Source organism: Molothrus aeneus, chromosome 3 (assembly GCF_037042795.1).
Source record: "Molothrus aeneus isolate 106 chromosome 3, BPBGC_Maene_1.0, whole genome shotgun sequence".
Classification (NCBI taxonomy): Eukaryota; Metazoa; Chordata; class Aves; order Passeriformes; family Icteridae; genus Molothrus; species Molothrus aeneus.
Window position 1 is genome coordinate 70505522 of NC_089648.1, and position 16890 is coordinate 70522411.

At 37.6% G+C, this 16890-nt stretch overlaps 1 protein-coding gene across 1 annotated transcript in view; it reads left to right on the forward strand.

The window, feature by feature from the left end:
• ATAD2B (ATPase family AAA domain containing 2B) overlaps positions 1-12222 on the forward strand; it is a 71934-nt gene extending 59712 nt beyond the window's left edge. Inside the window, exons 25-28 of the mRNA XM_066547160.1 lie at positions 6036-6731; positions 8318-8445; positions 9628-9756; positions 11135-12222. Of these exons, the coding sequence (XP_066403257.1) occupies positions 6036-6731; positions 8318-8445; positions 9628-9756; positions 11135-11176 (995 nt within the window). The 3' untranslated portion in view covers positions 11177-12222. The remainder of the gene's footprint in view (positions 1-6035; positions 6732-8317; positions 8446-9627; positions 9757-11134) is intronic.
• Positions 12223-16890: the final 4668 nt, after the last annotated feature.

Sequence of the window (16890 nt, forward strand, 5' to 3'; positions counted from 1 at the left end):
GAAAACTGTGACAATGTTTGCTTTAAATTGTTTTAAGACATAGTGTTTCTGTCTGCAGAAGTAGTGGATTTTCTTGGGATTATTATCCATTTATTAACTTCAGATTTTGCCTCTTTGACAGAGAAACCACCCAGTAGCCATGATTCTTTCTTGTGTTTGTTCATGGCTCTCTTGCAAGGAAGTTGTCATTCAGTAGTCCTTAAGAGCTAGCTGAAGGTACCAAGGATGTGTATAGCTGCAATAGTTGCTATAGTACAGAGCAGAAGGGAAATAAGCAGATCTACAGAGATGAAAAGTCTAAAAATTATCTCCACAGATGACATATAATCTGATTGTCTTTTGACTTCATTTGCCTCTTTAATTTTCCAGCATGACAGTCTTGCCATGTATTTTACTAATATAATTACTCTGGTTTCATGTAAATTATATTTTTATCTTGGTTTCCCAAGAAAATCATACCTGTGCTCTCTGTCCATCTCTGCTCCCCTAATAACTTCTAAATCATTTAGTGGAGTTCAGACGGATTTGACAAGAGCTGAGAGCTGAAAGATTAGATTCCTGCGGGTTTTGTGAAAATTGGTAGCTGGAAAAATACATGTGTCTACTGCAGGAAAAGGAGCTAGATTGAAAAAGGTATTTGAGCAGGTAAAACCTGGTATTGACCAGGCATGGCATGCACACCTCAGACATGGATTGTGTCCTGTGTCCTGTTCAGCTGGGGTGGGGAGGAATTGGAGACACTGGGATAGTTCCATGAGAAACCCTGGGAAGAGCTTGGGTGGAGAACATAATTGGGAATGGTAGGGGAAAGCAGTTGACTGGGGAAGAAAATATTGGGAATGCTGCAGTCAAGTTTGGTTTTTACTTATTTCAGCTCCTCCTTATGAAACTTGACTTTTCTGTGTTGAGTAGAAATGCCCAGATTCTTCAAGTATTTGCTTACAAAACATAAGCTGTTATATAAGGTGATTAAAATCATAAATATGTGAATTTGTTGCATGGAGTTCTTTTCATGTGTTTGTCAGTTCTGTGCCTTAAGTGCCCTCCATCTAAGTGAAGAAAATGACACCTTTTAGGGGTTGGTTCCACTGTCACTTTAAGGTGGTCAAACTGCAGGTCACTACTAAAGAGCTGTCTTGCCTTGTTGCTGGTGGCATATTCCCACCATGTTCCCTGTGCCAGCATTGTCATTCATGAGTTGGAAAGCTTAACCAAAGATGTTGAAAACTAAGCCAGAAAAAACCCCAACAACCTAATGTTTCAGATGGATTTAGTTCCCTTATCTGTTTTACTGCAGGAACAGTAGTGCCGGCACAAATGAGGCAGTGGAAATGCTATAGCTGGCTTTGGAGGGAGAAATGGCTTTGTTAGTGGAAGCTGGCACCTCACTTTGCTTTTTAAGCCATTGTGGAACTGTGATCTGTTCTTTCTTGCTGCTTATCTCTGACTGCAGTTTGGGACTTTGAGTAGAAACTCCAGAGACTTTCAAGTGGACTATTTAGTGCCTCTTGGTAAGGAATGTGGAGCTACTGGAAGCAGCTAAATGACTCTGTCAGGTACATAGATATCCTGGATGCTGTATAAGAGAGTGTAAGTTGCTGGTTATAAGTGATTTCTCAAGGCTTTGAGTTACTTTACACACAAGACATCAGAAAGGTGTTGAGGGTTTTGATCATGGAAGAAAAACTTAAAACACGTGAATTGCTTTAAGTGGTTCTTGATAGTACAGACTAAAAATCTAGATCCATGGTGATCTTCCTTGCCGTGAGAATCTTCTTTGGGTTTTAATCCCCAGGAATTCTTCATGAAATACAGTTACAACAGAGAAATTACTGTTTGATGGATGTCAGTTTTATCATTTACTGACGGAGGATTCACATTCTGTCATGGGTTTTAAGCAGTGTGGAAGCATGGAAGTGTCTTCTCTGCAGCATAAAGTGAACTTGTTAGCCTTGAATACTGTGCTGCACTCATGGTACTGTAGTAGTCAAACTACAGAAATTTCAAGAGAAAGATCTGCTGCATCTTATTAGAGTTCTTCCACATTAAGAGATGCAGACTTGCTTGTTAGTAATTGACAGTCTTTGAATAATCTAATTATGCCTGCTTTCTTTTCCACTGTTATTTTTATTTCTCTGTAGTCTACAGTTCTATCACTGTACTGCTGGGTTTGGGGGACAGCAACAGTGCATACCTCAGCTCTGAAACTTCTGTACTATTCACCCATTTTTTGAGATCTCTTTTCCTGAGACCCTAAACAGAAAGGTCACGGTTACCTCTGGGTCTTGCAGAAATGCTTTGGAAAACTGGGAAGGAATTTAATTTTTTGGTTCATAGTTTTTAGGATGTTTTTAGTTTTGGGTTTTTTTTCCACTATTTCTGTTCTTTAATAGCCAAGAGCAGTGCTCTGATCTAGACAGGGTTGGTACTTATGTCACCAGATGATGTTGTTATTACTTAGTGTATCTGACTGGAGAATCTCCAAGCAGCACCTGTCAGTGGGCAAGAATTCAGAATTTCTGAAAGTCTGCTACAGGTTTCATTTTACTTAACTTCATCTAGAGGACTAGTCCTTCTGAAGTAAGGACATTGCAGAATTTATTTTTAATCATACCTAGGAGAAATGCTGTCTGCCTTGTTCATGGGTCTTTCAGATGACTCTGAAATTGTCTTAACATAGGAATGGAAGAATTGAGGAACTTCATACTGCTTAACAAAATTACAATAAATCTCTATTCAGCGATTAATTGCATTGTCTTACATAGCACTTAAAAAATGCTGTCTACATAGATTGTACATGTTAGGAAAAAAAGAGCAGGCAAAATTTAGTTTTGATACCAACTTCATGTGAACCTGAGTGAAATGTTAGGTGTGACTTGTGGTCAGACGGATATTTATTGTTATTAAAAATGCTTAGTAGTGATTTGCGAAAAAGCAAACCAGACAGAAGCTCGAACTAAAATTAAGATCCCTTTGGCAAATCTGTAGAGGTTATGTGAAGATTATAGAGTGAATAGTTGGCCAATTTAGAAGGTAAGTGAATGTATTCATGTGTGAATAATTGCTATTATAATACTTTGAGTTAGAGAAACTCAGTTCTATAAAGCAGGATTCTTCTGACAATAGTATTTCCACTGCCTCTGGCACAAATATTGCCAAAAGACTAGGTATCAATGGGGAGATTTCTGATGAGTAGTTTTAAAAGGAGTAATTGAAAAGGTGTTAAGACAGTAAGTTGCATTTGTATGTACTGTGTTCATTTTTTAAACAAAGTTCACTCCAGGCTTTTCTTCTGTAAATAGCTGTCCCTTTCTGTTACCTGCTGGAAGCTGATAGTCATGAATCATACTGAATAAAAAATAAAAAGTTTGGCATTCTGCTCTTGATAGTTTACAATCTTTTAAAATAGAAACATTAAGATAGTTAAGATGGGATTCCAGGCTTATTTTTTAACAGCAATCTGTTAACCCATTAGTTCCTCCCTAGTGGCCCTTTGCATCAGTTTTGCATCAGTTTTACCTTGTGGTAGCTCCTTCATCCTTTTAAGGTCATAATCAACTGTCCTGTAGGATTCAGTTTCCTGCCTCTTATGGCAGCTTCTCAGATCCATGATACTCTTGTAGTAGTGCCTTTTTTATTTCCAGTAACTGTAAAGGGGACCAATATAGGTGATGAAATCTGGTGTCAGTGTCTGCAATTTGTCACATGGTTCTCTGGTCCATTAAACTCCTCCTTGTACCACTCCCTTAACTTAACTGGGGAATTAAGCAGGACAGAAAGACTGGTGCAAGGTTTTGTTTTCAGATGTTGTATTCCTTGCTCAACTTTTCACTAATATAGAGGCTTGACTCTATGTAAAAGAAAAATCTGTGTAACAATGCTTTGGTTGCTAAGGATCTGGAACCAGAATTTCCTCTGTCATCCCAAACGACATTGCTGTCTCACTTTTTTTTTTTTTTTTTGTGGTTGCTTTGTCCTAATTAAAAACAGCAGTAAAAAACAACACCCATAATGTTTGTTCAAAAATACTGGATGAGACACTGAGTGAGCTGGACTTGCTGACTCTCAATTTGGAAAGACTTGAAATTTAATGAGATGGCTAATACAAGGATTAATTCCATTTTGCTTTAAAGTGATTTCTCTCACACCTAAGAATTTTAGGAATGTACTTGTGTGTTTGGGGAAATTATGGATTCTCATCCCAGGTGGAACTCACAGTGGGAATGTAACAGTAAATATTTGAAGTGCAACTCACTGATGTAAAAGATGTCAAATATACTTCACAATATATCTCATATATCTATCTGAATTACAGCAAAGTGTGCCTAAACAGCTGAAAATCAGTGTATCTTTAAAATTTTCAACTTACTTATTTATACATTTAGGATATACCAGATTTCCTTCAAAAGACTTCTGCTCTCCTTCTGTGTTTTATTTACCCATCTTTGGAGTTGTGCTGAGGTTCAATTCATTGGCTAATAGAGTATTATTTTTATTTTTGTCTGTAAGTTTACATTTCCCTGTTTAGTTTCAGATTTGCTGCTTCAGTGATTAATGAAAATCTCTTGCACAATCTAGGGAAAAAATACACGAAATCCTGAAAAGTTATGTGAGTAGGTTGTAGTTTGTCATCAATAAAAGAGTGACATTGACTGTAGAAGTCGCTATCAGATCTTGAATATGGCTGAAGAAAGGGGATTTCCCCCCCTCCCTCAAGTCTTGCAGTTCTCCATAAAGATTATTTGTAACAATAAATACAATTCCAAGTGAGACTATTTTTATTGCAGTGTGATTGTAACTTTAGATATCTTTAAAGCTAAAAGGTGAGGATTTACTCCTAATGTAGTTGTTAAACTACCTGCTTACATACAGCACTCATGGGGAGAAGTTCTGAAGTACAACTGTGCTTCTGAGTGGCTGTGAATTAATTCTCAACACTTGTACCTGCATAGTGCTCGTATCTTCAAAGTGAGATCTTGGTAACTCAGTGTGTGCTTGGCAGGCACAGGTGTAGGACTTAATACCCATAAATCAGAGCAACTTACAAATGTAAAGAACATTATGGGGGTGCTCAGCATAAGAGTTCAGTTTGAAAGGGATGGAAATTTGTCAGTCTCTGGTTACTATTGGCTGCGATTTTCATTTATTGTAGTTGGCCACAACTTAAGCAATTTTGCAAAAATAGAAGTCTTTATCATTGCTTGGATTTTAATGTAGAAGCTTCACTTTGTCTCAGTGTCTTCCTTGGTATTCTGAGCTGTGTCTAGTTAGTGCTTTTGAAAAGGATATTGACAATAGCATTAGGTTGGAATGGTCTTCCTTCTGCATTTGCTCATCAAATTACAAATGTGCCCCAAAGCCTTCAGATCAGTACCTTAGTTGTATCTCACTGCAGATAGGTTAATAAAATAAAGTGACCTTTCTGAAAAATAGTTTATTATGTAATTTTTCAAAGGCACAGAAAATAAAACTAAGAAATAAGAAAAAGTAAAATTTCATGGTGAAATAATGAAAAAAAGGGAATAGCATGCCTATATTGCGTGAAGTTGAGTAGCACAATATGGCCCTCACAGCTGACTCTGGTTGGAGTAATAGTTTGAATTAGAAGCTTCCTCATGTTCCTTCCAACCTGAATTATTCTATGAATCCATGGATTGCACTTTAATTTGTTTTATTGTATAATCACTTCAAATCACTGAGGAGCTAAAAAGGGAAAATGAGAATAACTGTCTTTGAGTCCTCATTTACCCAAATGAGCTACCCAAATGACTACACCATTGCTTAGCTGTTTTAAGTAGGAATTTCTTGTTTCCATAGTTTAGGAATTGAGTGGATGACTGCGTGTCCACTCCTTATACTTCTAAAATGCCTTGTTTCCTCTAATTTGCTCACATTCATATCAACAGACACCTTATTTTTCCTTGAAGAGTGACGATACTTGATTGCCTCACACAACACCATATTCTTATATGCTGGTCTCTGTACTGAGGGGTACCTGTGCATCTAAAAGTGTTTGTTGGTGTTTTTGTTTTCAGTTCGAATAAGGAGAAAATCAAGACGGCGCTCCCAGTGGGGCAAAGGCATTATTAAGAAGAGGAAAGTGAATAATTTAAAGAAAGATGAAGATGATGCAAAATTTGCTGATGATGAAAATCACGGTGAGGACAATAAATTATTGGAAAATGGAGAGCTAGAGATTAGCACTGACTGCATTGAGGAGAATGGAGAGGAAACAGGAGACCTCTCTATGACAAATGACGAATCCTCTTGTGATATTATGGATATAGATGCAGAGCAGAGGCTTAACAATGGGACATCAGGAAAGGAAAACAATTTTGCATCCACAGAAGAGGAGAGCTCAAATGAATCACTGTTAATAACTGACAGTATTACCCTGGGTGCTGAAAAGGAATTGAAGAAGGACTCTACATTGAAAGGGGACTGTGTGAATGGAGAGACATCTGTACACGGCTCTGAAGGTGTACCTGTTCCAGCCTGTCATAATGGTAAAGTAGAATCACTTGATGCTGTTTCACCCTGTGACAACAGTGATTGGTCTAGTAACAAGCAAAAATCTTTATCTGAAGATCAGTCAAAGGAGAAAATGGAAGCTTCCAGTGAAAATCAAGGAACTGATCTGGTGAAAGCTGAGTTACCACATTGCAGCAATAATGAGAAAACACTACAGAGCATAGACATTGAAACTAAAGATGCTGAAGCAGATAAAGAAGGTATAGCTTGTTTTCCATGTTTCTGTCTTTATCTCAGTGTCCAAGTTAATGTGTGTATTTTTCACTCTAATATGTTACAATTATTATATAGTAATATTTTATTAATTGCTGACTATTTATTTGAACTCTTGGTATGCTTATAGCATTTAATTTCACATATAAAAATTAGAAGTGCAATTTTGACTTGCTATATTTTTGTCCTAGGCAAGAAATTGTTTCCCCGCACTAACACTACTCTGTTCATATTTGTCAGCTTTGTAGGAAATACTGAGATAATATTAAAACAATAATTAAGTATTTAAAAATATTATAAATAGCAATAAATACAATACATATTTTGGTCTGTATATTCTGTCTGATTTCTATTTTGATCTACGTGATAGATATTGACTTGTTTTGTTAGAGAATATGATAACAATATAATTTACAGTGGATAAAAAAGCATAGAAATAAAGAATGCATTCTTTTAAAAAACTGTGCGTAGCAAAAGTTGAAGCAGTTTAACTCATCACAAAAGCCACATTGTTGTTCATCTGTTGGAGAAGGTATCTGGCTTTGGAGTCACAGTGAACACAATAACCGTGCAGGAAAATGATAAGAGAAGGAGAAGAAAAATCCTGGTGGTGTATAAAAGAAGGGGCCATGTCCTTTGAAGACAAGAGAGAGAGTTTCCTCAGGGAACAGAAATAGAAGCCGTGTGCATGATTGCCTTTTTAATGAGCTTTCAGAATTATCTAAAAGAATGGAATCTTTACTTCAAAAGTTAGTGCTGAGATTTACAAAGTAAATGAGCTTTAATGAGAGATCTGAATTATGAGAAGATTACTGTGTACATGTTGGCTGTGTTTGTACATACACATTTTCTCTGAGGGTAAGGAGACTAATACAAGAAAGGTCCTAGGAATATCACAAGAAGAGCATGATGCGTTAAGAGCCTTTACATTTCTGAATTTGGTGGGTGAATTTTGTATGCTTTAGGATGGTTATGATAGCAGGGGTCCTCAGAAGAAAAGGTGTTTTAAATAGTTGAGGAGAAAAATAGTGAATGAATGTAGGGAGAATATAAGGAGATAAGAAAATATTTTGGTCAATAGGTTGAATACAAAGGTGGAAGAAAACAGAAATGTGTAACAAAAGCATGAGTTTTGGAATAGAGCAGATGTTGGAATACTGTGGTGATGAGGACGTGGGATGCTTTAGAGAGAAAAATGAAGATTTGTTTCATTTGAGCAGAAAGAATTTCAGCATTTGCTTAGTGTGTGAACTTGTCTTTGAAGCTGTTTAATTTGTTGTTGTTGAATAGAGGGATACGATGAGAAAACTCGTCGTGGGATTCAGTTTTCCTTCAAAGTTGGCACTTTGGAATTGGGTTTTAAGGATTGCCATTTTGTGTGTGCCTTCTGAACTGTGGGTTTGTGCACCTGTAAGCATTAGAATTGGCAAAGCTGATGAATAATGTGCACTGCTAAAGTCTTGCTTGATTCCAAACAACCCAACAAACTAAACAAGCAAAATCCAACTGAAGTGAAGAAATAGGCTGTATTTTGTGGGAGTGACAGTGCTGATAATTGTTTTTCAAATTACAGGTTTGTTCAAAAGCAAGAAAACACGAAAAGTTGCTGTGGAGCAGTCAAAGCCCACAAGTTTGGAGCAGGTTCCAGAGGAACCTTCAGATCCCGTACCGTCTGTGGTTGTTGACCATGACAGACTAAAGGTAACAGAACTGAAAAAATAAATTGAACTATTAACAGACTCCATTGAAAAAGCTTCCTTTCTGTGTTCTGAAGCACCATTTCCTTTAGTTTTGACTGCAAACAAGTATTATGATCAGAGTGGCTTCTGGAAATGATTTGTCAATCAGTGTTTTTTGGATGAAAGGCTAATAAAACTACTGAATTCTTACTGCCCCATCATTACTACCCTTATAATCCATTAATGACACTGGATTCCTTGCAGTCCACTCTTTTAATTGCCCATTTTTGCAGGTACTCACATGTGTTAATTGGCCGTGCAAAGTACCAAGAAACTGCTGGGTGCCTGGTAATTGGGAGTTAATATCATCTTTTCCTGTGTATACCAAGGTATACTTGGTAGAGAAAATTCAGTGGATTGGAAAGCAAATGGAAATTTGTGTGGATGTTTTGGCATTATAAACTGCTAGTTAGTTTTCTTTAAGCTTCAAGGCTTTTTTCAGTTAAAGTTACAACAAAATTTGCTGTCTTCTGTTGTAAAAAGTAGCTTCACCTACTGTGACCCATGAAATTTAGATCCCATTTTCTGTGGAATACAGATGATGATCTCTTCAGAAACCACAGAATTGTTATGACAGGAGAAAAAATAATCTTAAATGTCACTCTTTGCTACTATGTAAAATACTTTCAGCTTTGTTATGAGAAATTTTGCATATGTTGGGTCCTCCTTCTCTTTTTTTTTTTTGTTCTGTTTAACAACATTTGTGGAAGACCAAATGTTTTCCTGTGGTGGTACTTTTTTTTCCCTGCCAGTATAAGTGCTTGTATAAGTGCTTAAAAATGTCTGCCTTGGCCATCAAAACAGTTTTAGTTTTTGCTTTGTTACGATGACCAACCAAGATGAAATAGGATGCGATAGCATTCCATAAGACCAAACTATATTGCCCCAGCTATACTGAGTAAAAGAATCCTAAGACAAGAAGAAAACTGTGGGTATAAGCAGAGAAGTAAAAGGAGACATCAAGTCCTTTTTGTATAAACATTGAAGCAGTGGCCTTGCTGATACCCAGGTGTGGTTCATTTCATTTGTATGTATCCCTTTGAAGGAGGGCTTCAGAAACACATTGTATTTCTTATTTGTCCTTAAAAAAAATAAAGAATTATTCTAGAAACCCTCTTAACTTCACCTTTTGTTGTTCCAACAGAAACTGCTTGATTTGGTGGTTAAGAAAAGTGACAACCTGACTGTTGACCAACTTGAGAGATTGTATTCACTCCTCAGTCAATGCATCTACAGACATCGTAGAGACTATGACAAATCACAACTTATAGAGGTAATGTTGTACAGCTTCTTTTATTCTTTATCTGAATATTGTGAGATAGGCTTTTCAGAAACTGTTAATCTGTCAATTTATTGTTCTACTAGCAGGCAAAAGCCTTTAATAGACTTTGAAGAAGGTATCTATAAAAAGGAAAAAGCTTAGTGTGGTAACTTAGAAACTGGCAGTTGTTTCTAAGAACGCTTTCTGCAGAAGAGGATTAAGAATTTAACCTAGAAGAGGGGAGGAAAAAGAGGAGAGAATACAGCAGTATAAAAAGGACATGATAGCAGAGTAAAATTGAGTGGAAGCAGTTTCCATGTTTGTGGCATGACTAACAATGGATGTAAAGTGGTGATTTCATAGGCACCCTGACCTGGCATTGCTGCTGCTGCCCTTAATTGCGTTGGTGTAACTAGGCCAAAACTAACTTACCCCCCTCTGTTCCATGCAGTTGCAGATTCTGACTTTCATACAAGACCTTAGAAATGTGAACACTCTCTCTTGATCAGTAAGTGCAGCCTTAGGAAGGTCAGTGCAGCATGGTGGAAGCCAGGTGTCTGCCTTGCCATCATCCTTTGTCACTGAAGTGTTTGCCCTCCAAGGCCTCCTGTACATCAGCAGCAAATTGGTCATTTCACCATTGGCACAGGCTGGTGCCAGCTCTGGGTGTGCATTCTCTCCATCACCACTGCTGTAACTGCAGAGGGTTTGGATTGGCTTGCTGATTCAACTGATAACCAGCCCTGCTGAGAAAAGGACAACAATTGGTACTTTCCAGTTGGATCACTGAGCACTAAGTATTTTTCTCCATTAATAATTTACAACAAAACCTGGAAAAGCCATAGTGGGGGGTTTTGTAGAGTTCCTACAGAATACTTTTCAATCTGTTTTCATGCTATTCCCTGCTGTCTTCACCTAAAAATGTGTTGAAAGTCTGAGCAAGATGTTAGGTAGATTAAAAAGGCATTTGTCCAGCAGGAGTGTGTAGAGACCAATCTTTACTTAGATTATCCAAACTGTGCAGACTTGTGGTTACAGCTGGGTCACCAGTTGCAGAAGTGTGCAGTAAGACTTGAACTCATGCAGTGTGCCACTGCAATGCTTTCCTAATATATATTGAGCACATTAATTATATAAGTGACCCTAATAAGTCTTGATTTTTCTCATGGACTGTCATTGCAGAGGGCTTTTCTGCATTAATGCTTCTCTAATTAGTTCCCTCTTTTATCGTGTTTTGCTAGCAGATAGCAGCTAATAAACAGAAGTGCCTGTTTTCATATATTTATTTGTTCAGATTAAAAAAAGTATCACAGTAAGTATTATTACATAAAGTAACTCTATTCCTGTCTCTCTATATTTATGAATAGTTAATGGTCTGTGTCTCTTGCAGGAGATGGAAAGAACAGTTCATGTGTTTGAAACATTCCTGTGAACTCCTCAAGATGGGTGGGTTTATCCTCTCAAACTGCTCATGGGAGAGCAGTCCTCTGAGCCATTCAGTTTCCATTTGCACCAAGTATGTGCAGAGCCTTGGTCTTAAGTGCTCTCTCTTTTTGTTTCTGTTGAATTTGGTGCTATTGTCTCAGGTACCTGAAACCAACCAGCCTACAAGAACCAAACGGAACTTCATATAGTTGTATCTGATATAAATAAAGAATACAATGCCACAGCTTGGAGATTTTTGGTGCTACAGAAACTGTTCTCATTCCTGCTCTTGTTCACTCTACATGCATTATCTATGGGGAAACTTCAGGCAAAGTGAAGACCAACACATACAAGAGGACTGGAAAGAGCAGATCTAAGTTGAATATTTTTAAACAGGCAACCTTTTTTTATTTTTTTTTCCAATTTTTTCTCTTCTCTGGGGTTATGGACAAAAAAAATCTGTCCTAAAGAAGGCAGTGATGCATTGTGGTAGGAATCTTGAGTAACTGGATGTACAGTAATTTGAAGATGAGGCTCTCTAGAACTGCCTTTAATGTGCCTTTTAGTCAATTGAGAAAGATAAGGCTAAGCAATTTGTTTGGATTATAGCAAATGGCAATGTTAGAAAGCTGTCTGCAGAATGAAGATCTCCAAAAGGATGAATTGTATTCTCTTCATTGGATGGCAGCCAGTATTATGGTTCTGTAATGCCTGTCTTACTCTACAGAACTAAACTAAGACACACTGAAAAAGCCACATACTTTACCAAAATGGTGAAATTCCTTTTTCATTGGTATATATTTTGTTTTAGAAACAAACTACACAGTGAAACTCTTCTGTGTTGCTAAAAATGAAGCATTTTCCCACCGTGTCCTTGTTTTCCAGTGTGAGTTCTCTGAGGAAAGCAAGGTTAATACTGGCAGGTTTTTTTGGGAAGGTCTGTGTTTGTAATATTGCTTGGACTGTGCAATGCAGGCAAGAAGACACTATAGTTGGTCAAAGTCCTGGAGCCCAACTTCAGCTGAAAATAAAAACTTCTCCTAGGTTACACAAGTCGTTCTGTGCAAAGCATTGTTACTGTGGGGAGGATTGGAAGAGAGCCTTTTGAATCCATCTGTGCTAAGAGTTCTCTGGGTCTGAATTGTGTGGTTCAACACCTTTCCTTTCTGGCAGCTGGAGAGAGCAGTCTAGGCAGTTTTTATGTTTTATCACATTTAGAACATTACCTGGGCTGGTTTATTTCACACCCACGTGGGAAGTGTTCTAGAGCAGTTGGCTGGTGGTGTTCCCATCCTGTACCGTTCATCGTGGCTGTCCCTACGTAGCTGCAGAAGTGTCTGTGCAGAAATATGCAACGCAGTGTGGTTAGTTTTTAATAGACAAAACAGACTACTGCAGAGATCCTGAGCTACCTCAGCTTTTTGTATTTTAGTTACCAACAGTGTTTATGGAGGACTGTAATCACGCTGCTGCTCCCTGTACAAACCCAGGCTTAGGGACTCATCTCCACCTCTCCAGCTCATCCCAGGGTAGTGCTGCAGAGAGAGAAAACATGGGCCTTGGGCTACTGCAGTAATCCAAAGTGCTTTGTCCATTGTGGTTAAACATCAGCCTATCTTAGATTTTTTTCACCCCTGAATGCCACTGTTTTTTTTCATAGGTAATAGCAGGAAAAGATTTTAAGCATTCATGTACGTCTAGTTACACCGAAATGCAACCCATGCAGAAACACTGTATTTTTTAGGTGGGAAAGTGCGATTAAAAACAACAAAAACAAGCAGAAAACACATTTTAAATGAGATTCTTTGATCTCAGATTTGATTATGGGATTTTTTTCCATGTTTCATTTAGTATTTATTAGCATCATACCTATTTGAGATATTTATGTGTCTGGTACATTAATAGCATTTTGTATTTTGATGGAAATTGTTACAAACTTTAAGATTTGATTAAATGAAATGTAGCAGATTTTTTGTAGCAAGTTTCTGATAAAAGGGTTTTTTGCAAGTCTCAGGTTCTTGCTGCAGAATTTTTTAAAAATATTTATTCCAGTTTCACTTACTCAAAGAAGTTTTTGTTCAAGTAACAGCAGCACTTGTGGAAGATAAAACTGCATTCATTTTTAAGAAGATAATAAATTTATATAAACTAAAACAGTTGAGAATTTTAGTCACCAGTGAGTGTAAAAAGCAAGTTTAAGCTAATGCCTAGCATTAAAAAAGGTTCTAAAAGGTCAGGTTTCTAAAGGAAAATTTTTACTGTCAGTTGTTGATTGGGAAAAATCATTAAGAGGCAACTTTACTGATTGAGGAGCTGCCATGTTGTTTTAGAGAAACGTAGCTAATATCAGATGTTCTAGTGGACAGCTTACCTAAAATGATATACTCGCCTTCTTAGCCCAAATAACCACACTTCAGTTTTTGTTTTCCTTTACAGATGTCTGGTGGTTATAGAGTTAAAACAGCTGTTAATCTATCCATGTGGTCTAAACTTGTTTACTCTTTGTATGTTTTTAATTTTTTTGCCACATAGCACTGGCAAGAGTTTGTACAAATTGACCTCTCTTCCTTGTTTCTTGTGAAAATTGCAAATAAACTCCTGTGTGAGTCCTTGTCCTGGACTCTATGGAATGTGGCCAGCCATAAGGAGGAGGAGGAGGAGGAGGAGGAGGAGGTTTCCCTGGGGGCTGGGGGGGCTGTTTTGGAGTGATAGAGTTGCTCTTGGGTGATGACTCTGGAGTTAATTGTATTTGCAAGCTTGAATCTCACCTGTGATTATTTTGTTTTGTTTTGTTTTGTTTTGTTTTGTGTCCTCTGTATTGTTACTTGATTTCCTCATATGCCAATGTATTTATAGGGTTACTGGGTTTTGTAATATCTTTTCCTTTTTTTTTTTTTTTAATTAAGTTGGTGAGTCAGCGCTGGTTTTACCTTCAGTGTCATGAATGGCAGGTCCTGCAGCTGATAGTCTTTTATTTTGTTTTTGTTTTATTTTGTAATCACACCATAAGCTTGAATTTGGGCTTGTACTTGCATCTTTTGTATCTTGTACATTGGGTTATTTAGACATGAGGATGTCCTGTTTGGTTTCATTAATGTGTGTCTACTTTGTGGATTAAGTAGACTTCCTTCATCAGCTATGGTATATTTTGGATTCTATAGTTTTATTCAGAATTGTGTTTAAATTGATGTTTTGCATTTTGACTTCATTTTACATTAGTTTGAAGTAAGTTATTTAATTTTTTTGAACTTCTGGAAATTTTGAACATTTTACTGTAATTTGTAATATAACTGCTGTGAAATACTTGAATAAAGATGACAAGAAAACACAGCTTTAGCTCCTTCAAAAATGTATTTAAAAGAAATGGCTGGAAACAGTCTTTTCCTTACTAGACCTCCTTGGTTTTGCAGTTTAGATGTGACACTTTGGGATCTTGCTGTTCAATTATTTTGAGCAGTTTGGTCCAACTTCTGCTTTCAGTGTTTGTCCATTAGAGAAATGGCTTCTAATTAGAGGGTTTTTTTAAAGGAAAGACTATTTCCTTTCTATTTATTATATTTAGCAAAGTTGTTCTTACAGCTTTGGCTTGTTTGGTTTTTGTTTTTTGATAGGTGAACTCTTGAGTTATAGGACACAGAACACCCCTGGACATTTCCCTCTTTTCCTTTCTGTGTACCTTAAACTGTAGAGCTCCTGGGCAAAAGAGTAGGTGAGGAATTGGGTAGTAGTAACTTCATGTCTGACTCCAATTCCACTTTTATATGCAGCTTTGAAAGCACAATTAGATATGAAATACAATACCTGTTGTATAATAATGAAGTTGATTGGTGAGAGCCTGGGCTCAGCATGGGCTGCTGTGTTTTCACCTTGCAGGTTCCAGCACCAGCTTGGGTTTGCAATGTGAATAAAGGAAGTGGAGTTTGAGGTCTTGTGTGTCTCTTTGTCTTTCAGGGGTGGGGATGGCCATGGTAACAGGGAAGAGTTTGAGGTCTCATTTCTGACAGTGGCTGTAAAAATAACCCATTGAAAGAGACAAAATATTTGGGAGCTGACAAAAGGATTCTTGTAAAGATACTTAGTGAATTTGGAGTGGTACTTGAAAAGCATGATTTAGTAAGAAATAGTTAGGGTGGGTGTTCCTAAAGCCTTTGTAGATGCTTGTGCAACACTCATATTTGTCAAGTGTTCATGGCTTAATGCTGCTTCCTTCTGCTGTTAGTTTCTGCCTTGAATGTAGTTTTGAAATCCAATTTCCCATATTTCCTTAAATTTGCAGCGCTGCACCTTCTCTGTTTCCTCCTTAAGCTCTTCAGGTAATTTATTTAAATAAATTAAAAATGAGATCCTTTTCTTCTGTATCTTGGGTAGGATTTGGATTTGTAATATATGGGGTTTTAAGCCAGCACTGCATGTGAATAAATTCTGAAAGGTAAATCAGTAAACTTACGAACTGATTAATGAAGCCAAACACTTCATTTTTTTTCCCCCGCCTCCTTTTATGCTTCACTTGTGGTCATGTAACTATTATGTAAAAATGAGGGATTATAAACTTTAACACTAATTAATTCAGCCTCATTCCATTTCTAGGTGAGTTATTTTTTTTCCAGTGTGATCATTTGCATAGGAAGTATATTTTATTTGAACCCACTGCCAGTAGATGGTTCTGACTACTGTGAAATTCCATTTATTTTAGAATTGCATTTGAGTTACGCTATGCTAAGCCTTACTTTTATATCAGGAAAAATCCTTTCCCTTTAAAAGTATGATAAGCAGCTAAGATTTGAAATGGATTCATCACTTCTGGTGGAATGTTAGTGTGAACCTGGCCATTTGCCTTGTGATTGCCTGGACTGGAATGCTGATGTGGAATAATGCTGCCTTCAAGGCTGAGGTGCAAAAGGTGATGTGGAGTTGGGTTCAGAGGCTCCTCACATCCAGTTACAGAGGGGGGGCAGGGGCTGTTCATGCTCCACATTTGGGATGTCAGTGATGCAGCCCCCAGGATGTGTTGGCCAACAGATGAAGTGGGGTTGGTTCTGCTGTGCTGGACTCCTCTGGTTTGCTGGGTTTGCTTCTGTCCTCCAGCAATCTGGATTTTGGCAGAGTATGTGTGAGAAATGTGCAGGTCCCTCGGCCTGGGTGGCTCTGGGAGTGCTCACACCATTTTGTCATCCTGGTTTTGTTGTGGACATGAGAAAACCCTTTTGCATCAGTGTAAAATCTGATTTGTGCCATAATCCAGAGATGCTCAACTGTGTCTACAGCAAAGTAGGAGTTTGTGGGAGATGACCTGTCTACTTTGGGACTCTGCCTTGGGAGGAAGGAAAGACTTTAGGTCAAGTTTCAAGAGGACTCCCTTTGAAGTATTTATTCATCAAAGGGAGTGAAAAAATATAGAGGATTGATTCATCCTAGAAAATACATTAAATTTGGACTCAATTAGTTTTCTAAGAAGGAATCTTTCTGCTGTAGAAGGAAAAGAAAATTATGTTTTAGCTAAGAACCTATTTGTGAAAGCCCCAGCTACAGTTTTGTTGTAAAGATCTGGCATTCTCCTGCTGACTTTGTTACACCTTGTAGAATCCCTTCTGTGTGGAGGCTGCTTGGAAGAACAGTGATAGCTGATTTTGGTGATAGGAAAGGAAAATTGCTAGTATGTTTTAGGTTTCTAATGAACATAATTCCAACATAAGTTTTGAAGTGATGCCCACTGTATTCTCT